Source organism: Macrobrachium nipponense, chromosome 6, assembly GCF_015104395.2.
Source record: "Macrobrachium nipponense isolate FS-2020 chromosome 6, ASM1510439v2, whole genome shotgun sequence".
Lineage (NCBI taxonomy): Eukaryota > Metazoa > Arthropoda > Malacostraca > Decapoda > Palaemonidae > Macrobrachium > Macrobrachium nipponense.
In genome coordinates, this window is record NC_061108.1 from 16747480 (window position 1) to 16769175 (window position 21696).

The following is a 21696-nucleotide window of genomic DNA, read 5'->3' on the forward strand; positions in this document are numbered from 1 at the left end:
AATAAGATATCTGGACGATTGGCTGGTGATAGCGAAGTCCAGAGAGAAATTACTCAGGGACAGGGCGACCCTCTTGCAGTTTTGTCACAGCCTAGGTATTGTGATAAATCAGGAGAAGTCGCAGTTGGATCCAAGTCAACGTTTGGAGTATCTGGGAATGGTTATAGACACAATAGAAGCCAAAGTATTCCTGACAGACCAAAGAATAGAGAAATGCAAACAAGTGGTGAATGCCTTTCTGGGAAAACAAACACAACCAGCAAGGCAGTGGCAGTTAGTACTGGGAATCCTAACTTCCCTGGAGAAGCTAGTACCACAAGGAAGGCTACACCTTTGGTCCCTACAATGGAGGATGAAGGAGTTTTGGTCACCAATAGTAGATCACCCGTACGAGCAAATTCCCTTGTCAGCAGAAGTGAAGAAAGACTTGCTGTGGTGGGTGAACGACGACAATCTGACAGTTGGTGTCCCCCTTCAACAACCCTTCCCGGACCTCTTGCTGTTTTCAGATGCGTCACTAGAAGGCTGGGGAGCCCATATGGAGGAGTTGATTGTGTCAGCAAAATGGAGTTGCGAGGACAGAGAACTCCATATAAACGTGCTGGAGTTAAAAGCAGCATTTCTAGCTCTACAGGAATGCAGAGAGAGAGTGAAGGGACACTCAGTGGTATTGATGTCAGACAACACCACAGTAGTAGCTTATATAAACAAACAAGGAGGCCTAGTTTCTCGGCAGTTACATGTGATGACAGTTCAACTCCATCAGTGGGCTGTAGAGAACCTGGTAGACATCAAGGCCAGATATATTCCGGGAAAAAGGAACATAGTGGTCGACAAGTTGAGCCGTAGGGATCAGATACTGGGAATGGAGTGGTCCATGCACCAACAGGTAGTGGAAAGGATGCTCATGCTGTGGGAAAGGCCCGATCATAGACCTATTTGCAACCAGGTACAACAAAAAGTTGGAAGTGTATTGTTCGGTAGTCCCAGACGCAGAGGCAGTAGCAGAAGGTGCGCTACAACACCCTTGGGACAATCTGGACGTGTACGCATTTCCTCCATTTTGTCTAATCCGTCAGGTTCTGAACAGGGTAATGTGGTCTTGGAACCTCAAAATGACCCTGGTAGCTCCGTTATGGCCAAAGGCAGAGTGGTTTCCAGACCTACTGGAACTCCTAATAGACATGCCGAGAGAGTTACCCCCATGGAGCAACCTACTATGTCAGCCGCACATGGAGAGATACCACCAGTCGGTGAAGTCCCTATCGCTTCACGGGTGGAGACTGTCAAGTATCTCCTCCGAGTGAGAGGGTTTTCGCAGAAAGCAGCAACTCAGATGGCAGGAAATAGAAAATCATCTGTGGCAGTATACCAAGGAAAGTGGTCGGCATACTGTGATTGGTGTCGTAGAGGGAACTTGTCTCCACTCGGTACCACTATTCAGCAGTTAGCAGACTTTCTGGTGTATCTCAGAACAGAAAGGCATATGTCTTTATCTGCAGTAAGGGGTACAGGGCTGCTCTAGCCTTAGTCATACGAATGAAAGGGGTGGACATTTCGTCTTCATGGGAGTTGGCCATGCTGATGAGGAGCTTTGAACAGTCATGTCCACCAAAGGAACTAAAAGCCCCAGATTGGGATCTGAACATGGTACTGACAAAACCCCCTACAAACCACTAAGGCAGTCCACAGATAGGAGCCTGACCCTGAAGACAGTCTTCTTATTGGCCCTAGCTTCTACCAAAAGGATGGGGGAGCTACATGGCCTGTCATATCTCATAAAGCACTCGAGAGGTTGGAGGTCAATGGTATTTGAGTTTGTTCCAGAATTCGTGGCCAAGACTCAAAACCCGGCAATAATGGACGACAGATTCGACTCCTTTGCCATACCTTCCTTGGCAGACTTTGTAGACAATGACAAAGATGAGATGCTTCTGTGCCCCGTCAGGGTACTAAGAGAGTACTTAAGAAGGACAAGGCACCTCAGGCCGGGGTGCCTGAGGTTGTTCGTAAGTACAGGACGGAACAAGAAGGAAGTGACGGGGAATACAATATCGTTTTGGCTAAGGGAGACGATCAGAAATGCCTACATGACAGAAGACAGGGGGTCAAATTAGCCAGGAGGGAGCTAGAGCTCATGACATCAGGGGCTTGAGTGCTTCTTTGGCATTTAAAAAGAACATGTATGTGGAGAGAATTCTGAAAGCTGGTGTGTGGAAACGCCAAACAACTTTCACCTCATTTTATTTAAAAGATGTTGCTCATAGATCCTTGGACACTTTTTCTGGGTCAGTGTGTCTAGTCTAAGATGAAGGTATGAAAGTAGAATTAATGGGATGACTGGTCTTTTTTCTTTACTGCTTTCTTCCTACTCCTTTAACTATGGGCAATATGAAGGAGGGTACCGTCATATGCTGGAACGGACTAGATGCAGGTGAGGTGGTCAGCCATACTGTGAAGCTATCTTAGGTTATGGTATACTTTTCAGTAGCAACACACCCCTCTAGATAATAGGGAAGAAAGGGGTGAGGGTGGATCCAGTTACAAGAGACAAGAGTAGTGTGTGAGAAGGGAAGTTCTCTGTTTGAATTTTGGCCTAGCCTAACTCCTTTCTTTCTCTATAAAAATGAATAATCTACCCACCTGTACGCTTTCTCCAACTCCAGTACACTCCAGAAATCACCTTAAAACACCAGCACCACAAAGATTACGACCAAAAAACAACTCCTACCAGACAGAGAGCTCTCCCCTACCAACCACACACCACCAACACGTGCTTTCTACTGCCGCCGTTATTGTTTACATCCTGCCGACGCCGCCGCCATCTTTGTCTATGACGTCACAGCCTATGACGTCACAACACAACTTAAATACATCAACAGACACCTTCTAGAATCTACCACATGTTGTCTATATATAGGACACCCACCATATTTCAACAATGCATAAAATACCCATAACAATTATACAATATATAATCACACTTATCTATACCCATAACAATTATACAATATATAATCACACTTATCTCTTTCTCCCTCCCCTCCGACTGTTTCCTAACCTAGTATTCCCCTCTTAATTTCCTTCGTCCTCCAACTCTTTACCCTCTACATAATTTCTAATACATTCCCCTGAAAAACTCCTGCTTTAGTTAATACATCAGCCACTTGCTCCTTTCCTTTTATCCATCTCACCTCCTTTATTTCCCGGATTCAATGGTTTCCCTTATTGCAGCAATATCTATTTTTAATCTCTTGCTACTTACACCAGTGCTCGATTTGATGGCGGTCATTAGTGTTTTACTATCAGTGTTAACCACGGCTTCTAAATTTAAGCCCTCCTACTACCTCTTCCCACAAATGCTTGAAATATATCAATCCTTCTACAGCTTCCCCAACACTCAGGGCTTCAGCCTCAATGGTGGATTTTGCCACTCTCCTGGATTTCCTAGACTTCCACCCATATGGGACTTCTCCTCTTCCATCTGTCAAAGAAATAATATAACCCAGTTGAGTATGGCCATCTTCTATGTTTCCAAATGAAGCGTCTGCATAGGCTTCCCAAATAAAACCCTTTCTTCTTCCATCTCACTTATTGTAACTTCGCCCATCATGCTCTTAGTTTTTCTCACAATTTTAATAAGTTTCTTCATATCCTGAGTTGTTCCTTCTTTAAATGCTTTACTTAATTCGCTAATATCATATGATATTTCTGGCATCGTGTGTAGTGATACCCAATTCAGCTGTCCTACCACTGATCTGTACTCTGTTAACTCTTTTGTTCTAGCACTCTATTACCCGTATATCTTCTAGCCTCTGGTTCTCTTATGGAATTTATATACTGCCACTGATTAAGGTAAAATCTATTCTCCTTCTGCTCTATTACTACTCCTATATACTTGAACCTTTTACTCTCTTGTTCTCCTACTTGCAATTTCCCTTTCAATCTCCCAATCGTTTCCTTTAAGAATCCTTCAGTTCCTCCGTAGCAAAAATCATCTACGTGTGTACACAAAATGCCTTCCAATTTATTGTTCTTTTTCCAAAAGAATATTAGGTTCTAGTCTACTTCTCTCACCTTGAAGCTCCTTCACTACTTTCACCACTTTACAATACCATGCTTTTGTCTGCATCCTTGAGCCCATAGACTGTTTTCTTCAACTTCCATAATCCCTCCAACCATCTTCCCTTGGTGGCTTCAAGTACACTTCTCTTTGTATCTCGTCACCTTGTAAATATGCAGTTTTGACATCCAATGTATAACAATTCCAATTTTTCACCTTTATTATGGTTAGACAGAATTTTAAAATTTCAGCATTGCATGTGGGAGCATCCTTTTCCCACTCAGCCATTTCTTCTTCAAACCCTCTAGCTACCAATCTTGCTTTACATATCCTTTCCCCCCCTTTTATCTTTTCAGTTACTATCCATCTTGTAGATATAGCTTTTTGTCCAACATCATTTACCTCCTCATATACCTGGTTATCTCTCCAACTTAGAAGTTCTTTTTCTTTAGCTTCCATTATGCTTCTATTTTCAAATCCCAGCGAACACCTCCTCTTCATCTTCAATTTTCTACCTGACTATAATCCCTCAAGTTAACCCACCCTTTGTTCACCTGACTGTGAGTCTCGTATATTGTACGAATCAGCCCATGCTTGGCTTGATCTTTTTCCTGCAAGACCTAAAATATCCATTCTTCTACTTGTCCTGTATCATTGTTTATAGCCTAACTCTATTTCCCTTTTTGAATTTTGGTATCTCTTCCATTAACTCGCTTTCTATTGACCCACTTTGCCCGTTATCTTCCACTGTTTCCTCTATCACCTCTCTTTCTATAGTCTCTTCTGTCTGCATTCCTTCTCTCACCATTATCTCCTCTCCTTCCAGCCAATCTACTTTCCCTTCATTTGGGCCATCTGACCTACCTTTCACCCCATGGGATTTGGGATCTATTCTAGCCGATATCTCTTCTGTATCTGGTGATCGTCGTTGAATCCTTGTCACATGTATCCTAGCTACTTCTCTTAAAGAATCCCCATGTTTGACTATTATTGTTTTCCCCGATACTCCCACTACCTGAGCAGGTCCTCTCCATTCATTTTCATTTTCCCTCTTATAGAATACCTCATCTCCTACCACTGCTTCTTCAAATTTATGTTCTCTGATGTTTTTGTTTAGCGCTATTCTTATTTTATTACAGGACTCATTTTTATAAATGCTTCTCTGGCCTTGTGCATTTGCATCAATGTGTGCCCTTACCATACCCTCTTCCATCCCTTTTTCTCTGCTTGCAGGACTAGAACTTTCTTCTCCTATTAGGTTAGGCAGTGAAGGGTTTTTTCCAAATACTAATTGGTTGGGAGAGAAACCTCCATTATTCATTAAACAGTTCCTCTGGACTTATAAGATGTCTCACCAAAAATTAAACACTTTATTAGACTCTGTCCTAGTGTCCCTCATTCTCCTCAACTCTTCCTGACTCAAATCCATGACAATACGTGCTAGTCACAATTCCCCGCAAACTGTTGATTTACACCCTGTGTCCAAAATTGCATCAACCACCTCCCATGATGCTTCCACTATTTTATTAACTTCTCCTACATAAACCTCTTCTTCTTCTGTCCCATTTTCTGTTTTTACCTTATTTTCTTCTAGTCTTGTTTCAGTTTTCTTCCTATTATGAAATTCTGAGGACAATCCCTAGCCCAATGCCATTCTGAGCTGCATATTGCACATACTGTTACCTTCCCTTCTTTGTTTATAGATTTATTTCTACCACCCCTTCCTCGTTCTATCTTCCCCGATATCTTTGGTTTTCCCTCCCTCTCCAGAACTGGCATTGCCTTCTGACGAACCCCACCATTCCCGTTCCTCTTTAGTCCCTAATCCTCAAATAGTCTTTTCATTGTTTGCGACACTGTTCCGTACTCTAGCTTTTCTTGCCCCACAGCCGATAATACCATTTGTTTTGATTTTCCGTGAGATTTGCTTGCTCTATTACATGATTACCCCTTGACTTCGCCTTCAAGCGCGCCTTTCCCCATTGCTCTTTCACACTCAGATGCTGCCTTCTCGTATCTAATTAAATAGTCCGCCATATTTTCACTAGATTCTCTTCTTATTAGAAGGTATCTTTTTATTCTACCGTCAACTCCATTCAGTAACGAGTCTCTTAGGATAGGCTTTATCTAGTTTCTCTAGGATTAACTTTGGACCCTCTGTACCAGTAAGTTTATCTTTATCTAATGCTTCCACTAGCTCTCGGGCTTTCCCTTTTAAGCTCATTCTCATTTCTATCGCCGGGTATTTTGTATCTTTCTCCATACAACAATAGCAATCTTCGGCTTGACCTTTCCATTCTTTGTATTCTTCTTGTATCCCGCGTAAAACGCTAGGACATTCCCTTCTCCATCTAGTAGTCTCCCTTTGTTCACTGTCGGATCCAGGCATCTTTGATCAACCACGCTCTGCTACCAGTTTGAATTTTGGCCTAGCCTAACTCCTTTCTTTCTCTATAAAAATGAATAATCTACCCACCTGTACGCTTTCTCCAACTCCAGACACTCCAGAAATCACCTTAAAACACCAGCACCACAAAGATTACGACCCAAAAAAACAAAAAAAAACTCCTACCAGACAAGAGAGCTCTCCCCTACCAACCACACACCACCAACACGTGCTTTCTACTGCCCCGTGTTATTGTTTACATCCTGCCGACGCCGCCGCCATCTTGTCTATGACGTCACAGCCTATGACGTCACAACACAACTTAAATACATCAACAGACACCTTCTAGAATCTACCACATGTTGTCATATATAGGAGCACCCACCATATTTCAACAATGCATAAAATACCATAACAATTATACAATATATAATAACACACTTATCTATACAATAACAATTATACAAGATATAATCACTCTGTTCTCCCATAATGGGTAATCCATAGAATGGTATCAGCACCCAGTGAGGGAAACCAATAGATTCGCTTATATCTTTGGTTCTAGGTTCATTTTCCATTCTCTTAGAATTCCCCTAATGTATTCGGAAATGGATAAGGTGGCAAACTCCCAGTCAGTTGTAGAGACTTACCTCCCTCCAATAAGTAAGTCTATCCTAATGTTAAGACCGAAGGTTTGTTCCGTATATGAACAAATACCAAATTTGTAACTAATTTGTATTTTTCATAACTAACAAACCTGAGGTCTTAACAGGTAAAGGCCCACCTCGAACCACCCCTCTAGCAGTCTAAACTGAGTTAGAAATATAACTGGTGGGTCACAGGACGCCGAGGGCATTCTGGGTATACATGCCCCGTGACCTGGTATAGATGCCAATAGTCCCTGGATCTCACAAGTGTAATTTTAATTCTACCGGTTTCCAGCTTGGCGCTAGTAAATCCTAATGTTAAGACCTCAGGTTTGTTAGTTATGAAAAATACAAATTAGTTACAAATTTGGCATTTCCGGCAGATGCGACCAGGGATCAAGTCAGTGGTTTTTTCGACCGGCACGTTCGTAAATAAAAAAGACTCAACATCCAAGGAAGTGATATTGCCAGAGCCAGGGGAGTCTCAAATTTCTTCTAAAAACTCCACTGACAACTTGAGGCTGTAGCTGCTGGGGACGTACGGAGTCAGGATATGATTCAGTCTTTTTGCTAAGGTGTAAGCAGGTGCAAGCGTTTGGCTAATAATCGGGCAGAGGGGGTTACCTTCTATATGGTTCTTTACATTGCCGTAAAGTTAACCAAGCCCAAAGTCTCCTTGGATAGTTGGAAGGTGGATGGCATCTGTAGCGCCATTCACAGTGCTGATGATGTTTGCATCCCTCTTGATATTGGTGGGATTCCGTGATAGCTGTTTGAATTTGGTGGAATCCGCCAAGATGACACATCTTCTGATGATATTCATTGGTGTTGATAAGTACAAGGGTGGCAGCTTTATCAGCATGCTGAATGGTGATGCCCTGTTGGTCGTTCAACTCCTTAGCAGCTACTCTTATTTCACGGGTGATAATGCCCCTGGTGTAGGTACCCTGCTCTGTGAGGGCCTCTGCAAGGAGGAGGGCATCCAAAGTGCTGACAGAATGCCTGCTCTCCAACTGCTGGATAGAATCCAGCAGGAGCTCAATTTCAAGGAGCTTGTTGCGGGGGCTTTTTGTTGCTATAAAATGGCAATTCAGCCTTAAGTGAAGGAGTGTCTTGGTTCTGTTCAAGGAAATAGATTTTCACATGACCCCATTCATGTGGCATTTGAGGTCCTTCTCTTGGATGTGGGTCAAGCAGGAGATATTGTAATCAGCTACTTCCCATGGGAGGAGTGCGGGCCGGTCAATATCAGTTGTCGTCTTCGTCATTGATGGGATTGTCGCTGGGGGTTCATCATCGGGTTCGTTCACATCGCGACTGCTCTCTGAGGGGGCATCATGCAGGGCTGCTTCAGGTTCTTGTTCTCTAGAGCTGCTACCAGGGGTGCATTTATACCGGCGGATTTCCTTCCATTCTCGCCAAAGTTTGGCGACTTTCTTTTGTAGGTTATGTAGCTGTGCAGTCTTTGCAGCAGGTTGTCATTGAGGAGTGAAACTCCTAGTGCCTTCTTCTAAACGGGCTGAAGGGTCATGGAGCCTGTAGTTGGTATAGTTGGGAAGTACTCCTTCTTTTAAACAACTTATGTTGAAAATAATGGGATAGAATTGTTAACAATACTACAAACCTTTGAAGTGCCCCTGACCTGAGATGTCTGTGCTTGCTGGAAGCACTATTCATTTAGGAAAAATGAATAGTGCCTTCCTCCCTCCCACGAGCTCAAGGTGGAATGCAGCTCCCCATGACATCAACTCCGGCAACTGTCTTGAGGCAGCGAGTAAGCAGCCAATAGCAGACTTTGAAACCTTTCTACTATCAATTGCTGAATGACCTCATGGGTCCTAGTGCTTGGTCTTCGACTTACAAGGTAAGATATAGCAGTGAAAGTTTGTGATTTGTGCTGGCAACTGTTATGCAAATCTTCATCTGAACCTTGGCACCTGTGGCAACATGGGTGCATATGATCAGGTTGTAACTCTGGTGGTATCTCAAATTTTGGTTGGTAATGGGAGAGTGAACGACCTGAGCAGGACAATTGTTTGTGTAAAGTTTCCTAATCAGAATAGTTGTAGTCATTTGTGTGGTTTGTGGATATGTTGTTCAAGTTGATATACAACTTTTGGAGTCTTCTGGTTTGGAAGAAACTCCTGGAGCATTTTGTACATATACAGATTTTTATTGCTACCTGGATGCAGTTCATCTTCACCCCTATGCGTTATCCAGCAGTCTCAGACTTGAAATTTTCCAGAGGCAGCAGTAGCCTTTGCAAAAACCAAAACTTTCCAGAGGCAGCAGTAGCCTTTGCAAAAACCAAAACTTTCCAGAGGCAGCAGTAGCCTTTGCAAAAACCAAAATTTTCCAGAGGCAGCAGTAGCTTTTGCAAAAACCTGTCATGTTTAATGCACTAAGGTAGGAAGAAAACTACTTTAATGAGTGTCAATTATGTTAATTCATATATATAAATATATATGTGCTCTCTCCATAGTTTATTAATGTTAACATTTTTATTTCAAACGCTTTTCTTCTTTCCAGAAACCCCTGCTCAACTACTATAGTAACATACTTTTTGAAGAACAACTCTTAGAAGGATTATCCATGTGGATGGACAGGCTCTTTGAAGGATCAACTTTCCGATACCACATCAATTACTGGCCTGACTGGCCTGGGAAGTAGAGATCTCAGACGTACATTCTGGCTATGGAATGATGTCATATCTTATCTCCTCTAGTGTCCTGAACAAAGGGAATCATGATATATCATACAAGCAGGTGACTGTATGTTGATAGTATTGTTAAATAGCATGTTACCCTTGACTACATTGTTGTAGGTAGACTATGTTATGTGCAAGGCAGCATGTGTTTCATTGTTACCGATATGTCTTGTACATTAAAATTGAAATCTTGGGAAGGGAAACTACAAGGGGCAGGACTAATTTATTCATATGTGAATTCAATTTATAAGACTTTGTATATGCAGACATTATATGTAATGTACATAATAGGTATACACTTACATGTTACGTAGAGAAGTATGAGACTATATAGTAGTATATGTATAAATACTCAGTAGACATTATATTTGATCTTGAGTAGGCAGTAGTAGATTTGGTTCTTGTTTCATCCCCATAAGGATCTGCATTTGATTGTGTATATATGATATACATAGTAGACTATATAGATATTGGATCTAGCTCTTATTTAACAAAACAAAGACTTCTGATTTAGTTTTTTTGCGTAGAAGTATTAATCTCCTTACATGTAAACTAAAAGTAAGGCTGCCATTTCTTCTCATAACTGGTATCTTCATGCTGAGTCTGGTGGATTATTGAATGTGCTCGACTCAAGCAATTCTGTCTACTATTAGTCAGTCTCCATGAGATTCAGGTTTTGCTTTATGTCCTCAGTTAATGATAATCTAAACCAGGTGAGTAACTTCTTTGGGTATAAAAGTTTCTCATTAATAAAATGGACTTGCCAATTATGGAAGCATGATGCTCCTCTTTATACCAGAAAAACATGTTAATTGATATTTGTTTTTAAATAAATTTTAAAAGAATAACAGGATTCCTATTTTATGCTTACCCATTGCAGTAACCTTTGAAGTTCTGTGTAGTTGCCCAGTACTCTTTAAATACATATTAAAGTACATACTACAGTAATTCATAGTCATATCATAAGAGTAGCAATTTACTTTTTCTGTCAACAGACCATAGTGAAAACCATTATATTGAAGATTATAATCAGTGGTATGGTAAAATTCTTCAATAATTATTTGTCCGATTAGGGTACTCAGTAATAGAAATAATCAGAAAATTCTTAATTTATTTTTATTTCAACAAGAACATAAACAAGGTGTCAAAACTTGAGGCTTGCTAGAACTTCATATGATTTTGAAGATTGTAGATATTTAGCCTGAATTGCTCATATTTCTTATTTCTTATTTCTCTGGCAGAAGTTACCACTTTCTTGAGTTCTTGTTATTTACACAACTAGCTGCAACTAAAATGGCTAACCTGGACCTGTTATCATTTAGGTAAAATGATGGTAAAAAAAATTCCAAGCTACTTTAATGATATAAGTTGTATTGAAGAAATATAGTTACTGCTTGTTAAACCCTTGCACATCTTAGCATTTTGGGCTCAGTGAAGTAGTACAAGCATAATGTGTAACATAAGTAGTAAGCTGTTAGTAGTTCTAGAATATATCAAATGACCAAGAGGTTTTATTTATTTTATGTTGCCATGTAGGTTATAACAACATTAAAAAGATTGTAATTTTGAGTGCTTTAGTTTTGGGAATGTACCATATTGTGCTGAAGTGAGATGTATTTGATATCAGTAAGGGATGATGTAGTTTTAGTGGTTTAAGACTTATATGAATTGTGGTAAAAAGATTAACTTTTCCTTTTGAGAGTATGGAGAAACTTTGGAAACTGCAGGGGACGTTAGTCATTGATAAGCTAGAGCAGGGGTTGGTAATCCCTGGGCCACATCTGGCCCACAAGGGATTTCAGTTCGGCCCACCAACTTATCACCTGAACACTAGTTATCTAACAGTGGTTGCCTAGTTTAAGACTTTAAGCGATCCTTATAGTGCATTTGATATCATGGCCCTCCTCCAAGACACTGTATGGCAGTCTGACCTGCTCTTTCCAAAAAGTTACCAACCCCTAAGCTAGAGCATTGTCAGGAGGGCAAGGTTATGCATACATTATTGTGAATTGCTCTGGTAACATTTGTGTTTTGAAGCAATTACCTCAAAAAAAAAAAAAAGCCTTGAACAATTTTGCTATAAACTATGCTTCTGCTGAAGGAAACTAGACATCAGCTTGCATCTAGCACTGAAGAAATTTCAATTCATGCCTGCTTGTTTTGAGGGGCTGCTAAAATACAATAAATCAGTCTTTTTAAAGTTAAACTGAAGGCAATGGTATTGAGGTGTTTATGAAAAGGCTAAATCTACCCCAGTGAAGTACTGATACTTCCTCCAAAATCCTTGTAGATAGCAATGCCGAGGTGCTATTGAAACACCTAGACCTGCTCTTTAAAAACCTTAAAATAGGACAAGCTTGTAGATATTTTGTTCCTGTAGATATTGTCAAAGTCATTGCAGACAAGATTTTATTAATATTTAAACGGTTATAACTTATATATTTTGGTGCTTTTCCTTTTTAAGTCATTCTGATCTACACATTATGCCTGCCTGAATCTGTCAGAATTTTACCAATATTAAAACAGAAGAGGTCCAGATTTGCAAGGGTCTACTTGTGTATGTATATTTTAGAACAGTTTGATATTAGGAATTACTATCACAAATAGACGAGTGGGTATTATTTATACTAGTGAAACGTACACTTTGTGAATGTTTTAACAACAATAATGGATGTCTAGTATCGCAATTTTCTTTATGCAGAAAGTTCAGATGCTTGGTCATTTTAGCTAGTCTTAATACACTTCCAACTTGTATCATTAAGGTACTTTTATTTTGTTGCAATTGTGTGTACCTTAAGCCACATTCTTACCGCCATAGTACTTTTTATTTTTCCGATTGGCTCCGATTACTGAATTAACCCGAATGAACTTGGCATTGTCAAAACTTCACACTTGCTTTTCTTTATAGAAAGCAGGATCTTGCATATTTTGTCATGGGAGTTTACTGATCTCAGCACTTACATTTCATTTTTAGTTTAGAAATCACAGAAGGCAAGAATCAGTCACACTGAGGTCAAGCTGTTACCATAGTACCCTTTGAATATGAGAATCATTTAAATTTATTTTTGACATGTTATCCCATCCTTATACATTCCAGCACAGTTGTACCCAAAGTAGTGTTCATGTTGCCACTTACCTCACTGCCACACCACTGCCTTGACATTATGACATTGCTGGTGTTATTGCAGATCAATTTTTCATGTCCTGAAATTTTACAGATAAGAAATTTTGCTTTGTATCATTCATTTTGATAAATTTGAATTGACAATGCTTCTTATATGTAAAAATGCATAACATTCAGCATGTGGTTGAAGTTTGTTGTTCCTTTGTAATTAGGAAAAGAATTGCAATGAAAATGTAGGTGTATGAAGTATAAACCAATGTCTTCCTAGAAATGAAAACTTTAAATTCTAATAAGACAGGGGTTTGCATCAGCAAAACACATTTGATTTTTGGATAGCTGGCCTTCATACAGTCTCAACATTGTCGTAGTATAAAATTATTGAATGTTTAATAGTTGATTATTAGTACTTCAAGTATTTTTTTCCCATTTCTACCAGTGAGTTTCTTCCATATGACAAGGTTTTTTTTTTAGGAAATAAGGAAAGGATTGCACCGATTTTTGTTTTAATGGATTATAGTACTGTACAATGTTTCATTGTTTAAATCTGAAAATGTGTGCTTTTCCAAGTATAAAGTTAAGATTTTAGACATTTGTTTTATTACTGTATGTGTTGATATAGCTATTCTAAAGCTGCTAATGTCGTAAAGTAGCCATTATAAATGAAATTTTTATTTTAAAGTATTATATAGATGTTTTTCTATTCTGATGAAACACCATAAAAACACCAGTGTGTTCAATGTTTTTTCAGTAAAAAATTATTTCAGGGTCACGGTAGATGTGTATTTCTTCATTTGCTAAATATGAACTATTATCCAGGTTTTTCATTAGGTTGTATGGTAGTTTCAAACATTTTTTCCACACTTTATGTTGTATATACAGAAAGTTCAGGTCTACCTTTAGCTGTAAGGAAGTTGAAGAACAAGTATGATCAGAATTGTCTCTAGGTGTTGGTATTGTTTTTGTATTAATAATCACAGTATACTCTAACGACCTCAAAATATTAAAAGTAATATTGAAAGGTCACAGCCTGTCGAGAAATTAATGAAGATATTTCCATGAGAATCCTGGATTAGTGAGGTTTCATGATGTACTGTTGTAAGAATGGTATATAAATAGCTTTTCTTTCGGATGATTTCTGGTAATGTTCAACAGAACTAGATATTTTAGTAACTAGGTGAACAAGTAATCTAATCTTAGCAAAGACAGCGTGTTTGTTTTAGCTGTCATTGAATTTGTCAAGCTGCATGGAATGGGGTCATCATTGATACTTTATGCCAAATGACCAAAATTTCCACTGAATGATTGGTTTACTTATTTGTTCTGCAATTCATTCTCTCTCTCTCTCTAAATGACAGGGTTGTCTTCAGCCGAGGACTGTCGTTATTTTGTTCATTTATCTATGTTTTGATGTTCAATTGCCATGTAATCAAGCATAACTGGTAGCTGTAAGCTTTATTTGTGGTCACTTTAAATATAGCAGTTAATTCAAATGTCATATTTGTAAAACATGAAAATGTACTTATAGTTGGTACTTGAAATTAATCCTTGAACTTGGTCATGAAGTAAATTTCTCAAAAAAGTTTAGGAATGTGTACAAGTTGTTTTTTTTTTTTGTTTTTGTACTTCCAAGATGCAATTTTTTACTGCACATTGGACAATTGTTATGGGTTGTGAGAAAGCTGTTTGAAATTAATATAACTGCCAAAAGGGTATCATGCAGAGATTACTATGAGGAAACACTAACTCCACATCTCAGGAAGTCTGTCAGCTGATGATTTATTTATGAAATACCATCTACAGAAAATTTATGTATAAATAATTAATTGGAAGGTCATTTTAAATATCCTTCATATTCCATTGTTTGGTGTTAAGGGACCTACATTTTATGTATATTTATACAGTAATAATTAGACTAACTCTTTGTTTATTGTACTTCCATTCCATAGCCAGCCTTCCCATTATATTTAGTACTATGTAGGTGTATTTTATTTTGTTTTTTGTTAATAAACTCTGCAGTACTACATAACAGAAATTCAGTATGTTTTAGACTGATGCCCTGTCTCTCAAAGGGATCCATGATGAGTTTTTGAGTATTTCCTTATTACTGATCATCATGATTTCAGCCCAAGTTAAAACTCGGCATAGTGACCCAAGGTCCACAATCATAGGCTTTGTGATCTATTGTAAACATGCATGAAAAATATATTCAGAGTATACAGTGTCATTTGACACTGGAGTGCAAGTTTACTGGTGTGATTTGGTTTCTCTTCCCTTTATTTTGGCTCTGAACCTAATTCTGATGCAGTCATGGTTTTTTCTGTTTCCCTTGTGATTGATGACATACACCATTGTTGTTGGGAGGTTATGGAAAAATTATTTCACCATACACCATTGTTGTTGGGAGGTTATGGAAAAATTATTTCACCTTGAGTTTTTGCTGAATATGAACTGGAAAGTGGGAATTTGGAATGGTTTTAAGTAAGTGTCCAGTTGGTTGCAAGGCTCATTCAAAATTGTCAAGTAGGAATCTTGTAATAAGCTGCCTTTTTATGATTTACCATGCATTGGTAATACTGTACTCCCTGGTTCTGAACATTTGCACCTTTTGTATGCCAGTTATGCCTTCATGCACCAATTCTGTTGTTACATTGTTGGTTTAGTCTGAGAAAGCTAGCTTGTGATGCCTTTCGTTTAGTGTCTGTTCCTAGAATTATATGCATGCCACCTTTTTTTTTAATAGAGCATCAGTATTCATATTCTTTTGAGATGTGTTACACTGTATGTGTTACACTGTTGTGTAGAGATGATGTAAAGCCACATTGCTCATCACTGTTCAGCATGGAACTATTTCTGGTAGTTTTATGGATGATCTCCCATAAAAGTTTGAATTAAACTGTTGAATTAATTCCTGTTTTAGATTTTTGCAATCTTTTTCCAAATGTTTTATAATGTATTTTAACTTTGTTTTTACTTAACTATTTTTCTCTTTGATCTGCTTTTTGTCTTTTCACTTGTGGACACCATTTCTGTGGAGGCTTGTTATGCAATTTATATATAATTTTGCTCATAAGAATGTGTAAAAACTCAACTACATATATCATTGATAGTGATGATAATGGAGAATAATTCTAGTAATATGATTGAGATTTTAGCATATAATAATTTAATACTTTTAATGTCTTACCATGTGGTTTCTATCACTCTAGGGCTGTCCTCTGCAGGCAGAGGACAGCTGCTGTATATTTGCTGCTTGCTTCTAATGTCCAATGATTTGGATTTCAGTAAGTAGGTGCAGAACAATACTGAAAAAGTTTTAGAACCTCTTTTTCAAGGCTGTTGCCAAGGTCCAGTTACTACACAGGGGAAGAGTACAGGTTGAAGGCATCTTAGCCTTTGAGACAAACTTGGAGACAGAGGCAAGTGTCATGTATTTAGACATAGGCCTTCCTTCAAGTGGTTTTCTCATAAGTAGGCCTTATTTTAAGACTTGATTACTTGTGACTACATTCCTACTGTACATGTCAATCATGCTGATAGATAAAAGAATTCGTATTGTGCAAAAGTGATTCGTGAGGTTCAAGCGTGGTGTCTGACCAGCCTCCACCTCTGCTACATATCGGATACCAGATGCCACAGAACCCTTGCACATAAAATTTTTTTTTATTGTTTTTAACTGGTTTCCCAGCTGGTAAAAGTTTGTTAGCAATGGAAAATGCAAATTAAAAATTTCTCATTTTCCATTGTCTTTCCTTATAATCTTTATGCTTGGTTGTGGATCCTAACAGTCCTCTTGGTTGGATTCTAGTCATTGTTTGTTAAATAACAGTCCCTTCACTGTCTATTACTGTGATGTTCAGTTTCCTCTGTTAAGAATTCTGGCATGCAATGCTTAAAGTGTTGGCGAGTTTGTCATTGGTGATGTTTTATGTCATAGCTGCCAACATCTATTTTCCTTATCCTTCTAGTTGTTGTTGTAATAACCTAGTGTTTGGCATACCAGTTACCTGTTAATGTAGACATATTATTGCCATGGTTGGAAAATGTGGAATCTGTCAATCAACTGGATTGTAGTTCCCAATGCAAGTACAATATAAGGGTAGGTTTGTAGTTGTATTTTCGTAATGGTATTATTTTGAAGGAAGGTTAACTGTGTGTATTTTAGTTTCCTTCCAAATAGAAATACTATAAAATTGTCGTGTTTACTTTCTAACTTTGCAGATAACTCTTCACCTGTGTAGCCAAAAACCTATGGGCATCCCACTGATTTAGTAATCAATGCATGGTACCTCTTTCATAGTAACATCTACTTTGGATGAAATATTCAATACAGTAGAGGCATTTTAAAGGATAGTTAATTCTTGGGGAGTATTTTGAATAATTTGGAAAACGGAAAATATGTATGTAAGTTTTTACGCTTAAATTCTATTTATTTCATTTGTTACTGTAGTTTAGTCTTGAAACTTTGTTTTAAAACTGTATTGGTGATGATTTGGTGATAAAACTTCCATTGTTGTACATGTAGTAGATTTTTATTTTCTTGGTAAATTTTGTCATTGGCATTAATACCAGGTACTTGCTGTAATAGAAGATAAATGTAACAAAATATTTTTATAATAACCATGGCCAAAATGAAACTGTTTAGGAGATCTTCTAGAATAAGAGAAACTAAATGTAAACTTATGTGGTAAGGAGCTGGGGATATTGCAGTTTTTGAAATATATGAGCAGTGTTAGGTTGTGATATATAGTTAAAGGTAAGCCATAGCCTCAAAATTTGTGTTATTAAGGGTGAGCAACCATCACCCTTCATACATAGAGTACCCTTCAGCACGAGCTGGAACAGCTGTCGGATCAGAGAGAGAGAGAGAGAGAGAGAGAGAGATGATTTCTGTCCTCACCTAAATAGGAAGGTTGAAACACCATTCCAAATACTTCCACAGAATTTAACTTTTCGAAATATAGTAAAAAACGCACATTGGCAACTACTCTCGCACACAACAGGCTGAACACAAGTCAACGACTCGTTGAAAGTTTCAACGAGTGCATCGTACTATTATTCAACATTTGCCGCAGTTTCTTTCTCCCCTTTCCTTCGTCGCCTTTTCGACATGTTGGTGACATGTATGTGATAATTTGTCAACATGTATGCGATAATTTGTCAACATGTGTTTATGACAAGTTTTACTGTAGTTTAAAAGCACTTGAGCTAAACAATAGGGAGGAAGGGAGCAGTGGTTAACTTTGCTCTCCTCTCTTTTATTTCTTTAGTCGCCATAACAGAAGGATGCATTTGCTGTTGCTTCCCTGTGTGATTTACAATTGGTAGAGTACCCTGAAATTGTTACTTTTACCTTGAACCTTGCTTTGTGCAATGAATACCATTTGCTTGTTTATTTTGGGTCTGGTTTTCTCAGCTATAGAGAATACAGAACCAGTGCCATTGCAAAGGTCATGGGTGGCTATGTAGTCTGTATCAGGAGATCTTGGAGAAAGGAAGAAACAATTCCCTATGTTGAGAGTCTTCCTTGGACTTCATGTCAGTGGGAGAAGTATGGCAAGAGGAAGAACAGGCCTAAGAGCGTTTAATTAAGTTTTAAAAAAATGAAATTATGCCAAATGCTTTTAAAATCTTCCCTTCGGCTACTTTTCCTCTGGCTTTTCACCTCCTAGGATTGGATAAGTCACCCACTAAGAGGGTAAGAAGTTAGAGAGTTATTCTCGTTCAGCAGGTGGCCTTGAAGTTGGAGGGTCATTCTCGCCCTCCACCTTCTCCAAGGCAGAGTAGGGGGCCTCTTCCAAAGAAGTCTGCCAAGCAGTTGAATCTGTTATGGCTCCTCAGCCTACTGCTCCATCTAAGTCTAAGCAACAGCAGCACATCTGTCATATTTGGTGTGTAGCAGCAGCTCTAGCCAGCTTTAGAAGCTTGGAACAGGAGCAGCAGTCCAAGAGGGGTGGGAAAGGGAAGAATAAGGGAGTTAGTTGTTGAGCATGGCAATCTTCATCCTCCTCTGCCATGAATAGGAATACTGCTTGTCTTCCTTATTGAACCAAGTGGTAGCAACAGTGAGTAAGTAGTCTTGAACCGTATCACTTTGGGACATATACAAGCTTCCATTCAGGTACCTTTGTGCTTTTCTCCCATGATGCTCATCCTGTTCCTAATTATTCTGTGGCTTCTTGGACATCTTTAACCTATTGTTAGATATGGAAATCATGATTGAGGAAGGTGCCTTAGTGTCACTGATTCCTTGTATCCAGGGCTTATAGCTGCCTCTTCCTTGTGCATAGTGATGATGAAAATGTTCCAACATCCTTGAGACAGTCTGTTTGTATACACTGTTCACTCTTTACTGGGTGGTGATCAACTGAGTGTTCGTCTACTTGGATCTTCAGACAGTTACTCAACAGCCTCATGCCGAGTGTTACTCACATCTGCTGACATTCCTGATTAAGGTGCTGATGCAGTTTCCCCCATAGTCCACCCTCCTGTGTCACCTACATAGTCACAGGTATCGCTAGGCAGTTCGATCTCTCCACCTTCATAGGTGAATGTTATTCAGCGTTGCCTCTGCAAGAGGGTTTTCTTGCAGGCCAGTGAGAGAAATCTCTGGATACCTATGTTGTTTTATAGTGAGTGCATGGTAGGGAAAGTGTGCTTACTATCCTCTGGAGTTGGTGTCATAGAAGGAATTGCTCTCCCCAAACACAGATACCTGTTCAGTGGCTTGCAGATTTCATCTTTGTTCACTAAAACAAGCAACTCTTACTTTCTGTGGTAAGGGGCATTGGTAGAGTTATCCATGCTTATGAGAAACTTAAGTCTTGCCCTTACTAGGAACTTCAGCCCTTGGAGTAGGTTGTTTCATTGATGGTATCTGTAGCTTTAGGGGCATCTCTCCGAGCTACTGTCTCATTCTTTGGACAGAAACTTTACTCTGAAGACTTTCTCCCACTTAGCTTTAGCCTCAACAGTGTGTGTTTGGGAACTCCATGGCTTGTCTCATCTTGTACAACACAAGGAAGGGTGGGGATCCCTCTCATTTTCTGTTTTGTCCTAAATTTTGTAACAAAAACTCCCAACCCTTTGATTCTGGACAAGAGTTTTGAGAGTTCCTAGAGTCTTTCCCTTTATGATTTTTGGTGGAGACCTGGTCTGTGCCTTTGGAGTTCAAAAGGACTTGTTCGAGTGTGGAGTGTAGGATAGGTGGGTTGAGAGGTTATCAAGTGGGGGTATGATTGATTCATCCCTAGAGGGGCTTGCTTTTCCTTCCTGTTCAAGAGCACACAGAGTTAGGGGTGTGAGACTGCCTCTTGCCTTTTGGAAAAACTCAATTTTTTGAGGTAATGAGAGTGGTTGCTCAACAAATAAGGTTACACAGTCCTGACAGGGTACTTTGCATCACATCCGATTATGTAAGCTGCATATATTCCTGTATGAAGAGTAATTGAGGAAGGTTTGGTTATATCTTTCTTTCCTTTGAGGAAGGAGACATATCTTTCTTTCCTTTTTCTCTCCTAAGTGCATCCTGGCCAAAGTACAATCTGGAATAAAATGAGGTTAGGGTAATTAGACAGCAAACACCTGTTGTAGGTAGCTTAGAATGTGCTGCTTTATCTCTTGACAAGGATGATATGGTTAGTTTTCTCTGAATTTGTTTATGAATAGGAGGAAAAAGTTGCATGGTGACTTGCCAACTCCTTCAGTAGTTATGGGTTTCCAAAATGCTAATCCTACTCCAAATCCGTTTTATTTCTTTCTACCATAATGTTAAGAGGTTGTTGAAATAATTTCATCCCTTGCTTGCAAAGGCAACTAGGAGCTTGGTGTTTCATGGTGGAATTCAGCTCTTCCTCTGGACTACACCTTCCTAAAGGGCAAGTTTCCACATTTGCAAACAATGATGGTTGTATCCCTATAGGAACAACAACAGTTTTGAAGCAACATTTTAATTATTTAGGTAGTAACCAACTCTATCCGAGTTTTGTCCTTGTGGACAAAGGAAACAATGGAATGGCAAGTTTGTGCAGAGCGTAGGTAACTCCTCCCCTCGCCCCTTTCTTCCTTTTACTACCATGTTTACCAAGATTTAATGGTTGTTCCAGCTTGTGCTGAAAGTTATTCTGTATATGAGGCTCTGCTTTATACCCAAAGGGAAAATACAAATTGCTTTAAATATTTTTTTTTCTTAAAAGTAGATTTAAAAAGGTAAGGTACATTCGTACCATTAAAAATTTTGACAGGCATTTTAATGTAAATTTTGTTGGTAATTTCTAGGTATACGACCTGCCTTTGGTTATTGTTATCAATCTGGGATTTATTCAGTATGCTTTAACTAATAGTTTATAATGTGGTTATCTCACTAGATGTATACAACAGTTTTGTTTTTTAGTTTTTGCTTCTTTTGATGTATAGTTGTTAGATTAAGAAACTGGAAAGGCTAATTTCTGCCAATTTCCCTTGATGTCATTTGTAATGCAGGCAATTTTTGTCCATGATTGTTTGCTTTCATTCTAGTCAGTTTTATAACTTTCTCATCATAATACAATAAACTTAATAATTGAAAAGTCCTATGCATCAATTATTTCCTTTTAAAATTTTACTGACATTTTGCTGTCGGGGGCTGTGAGAGCAACTGCATACAACTCACTCACATAACTTGGCCTTTATACACAGTAGTTGGTCTAATCTAAGTTGGCTAGGCTTCTAGTTCTTTGATTCATGGATCTGGCTAAACTACATAATAATGATAATTGCTCCATTTTACTCTCA

General features: G+C 38.8%; 1 protein-coding gene across 1 annotated transcript in view; it reads left to right on the forward strand.

The window, feature by feature from the left end:
• The window catches only part of LOC135216442 (dnaJ homolog subfamily C member 16-like), a 301782-nt gene extending 280288 nt beyond the window's left edge, over nt 1-21494 (forward strand). Inside the window, 1 exon segment of the mRNA XM_064251813.1 lies at nt 9626-21494. Within this exon segment, the coding sequence (XP_064107883.1) occupies nt 9626-9766 (141 nt within the window). The 3' untranslated portion in view covers nt 9767-21494.
• Nucleotides 21495-21696: the final 202 nt, after the last annotated feature.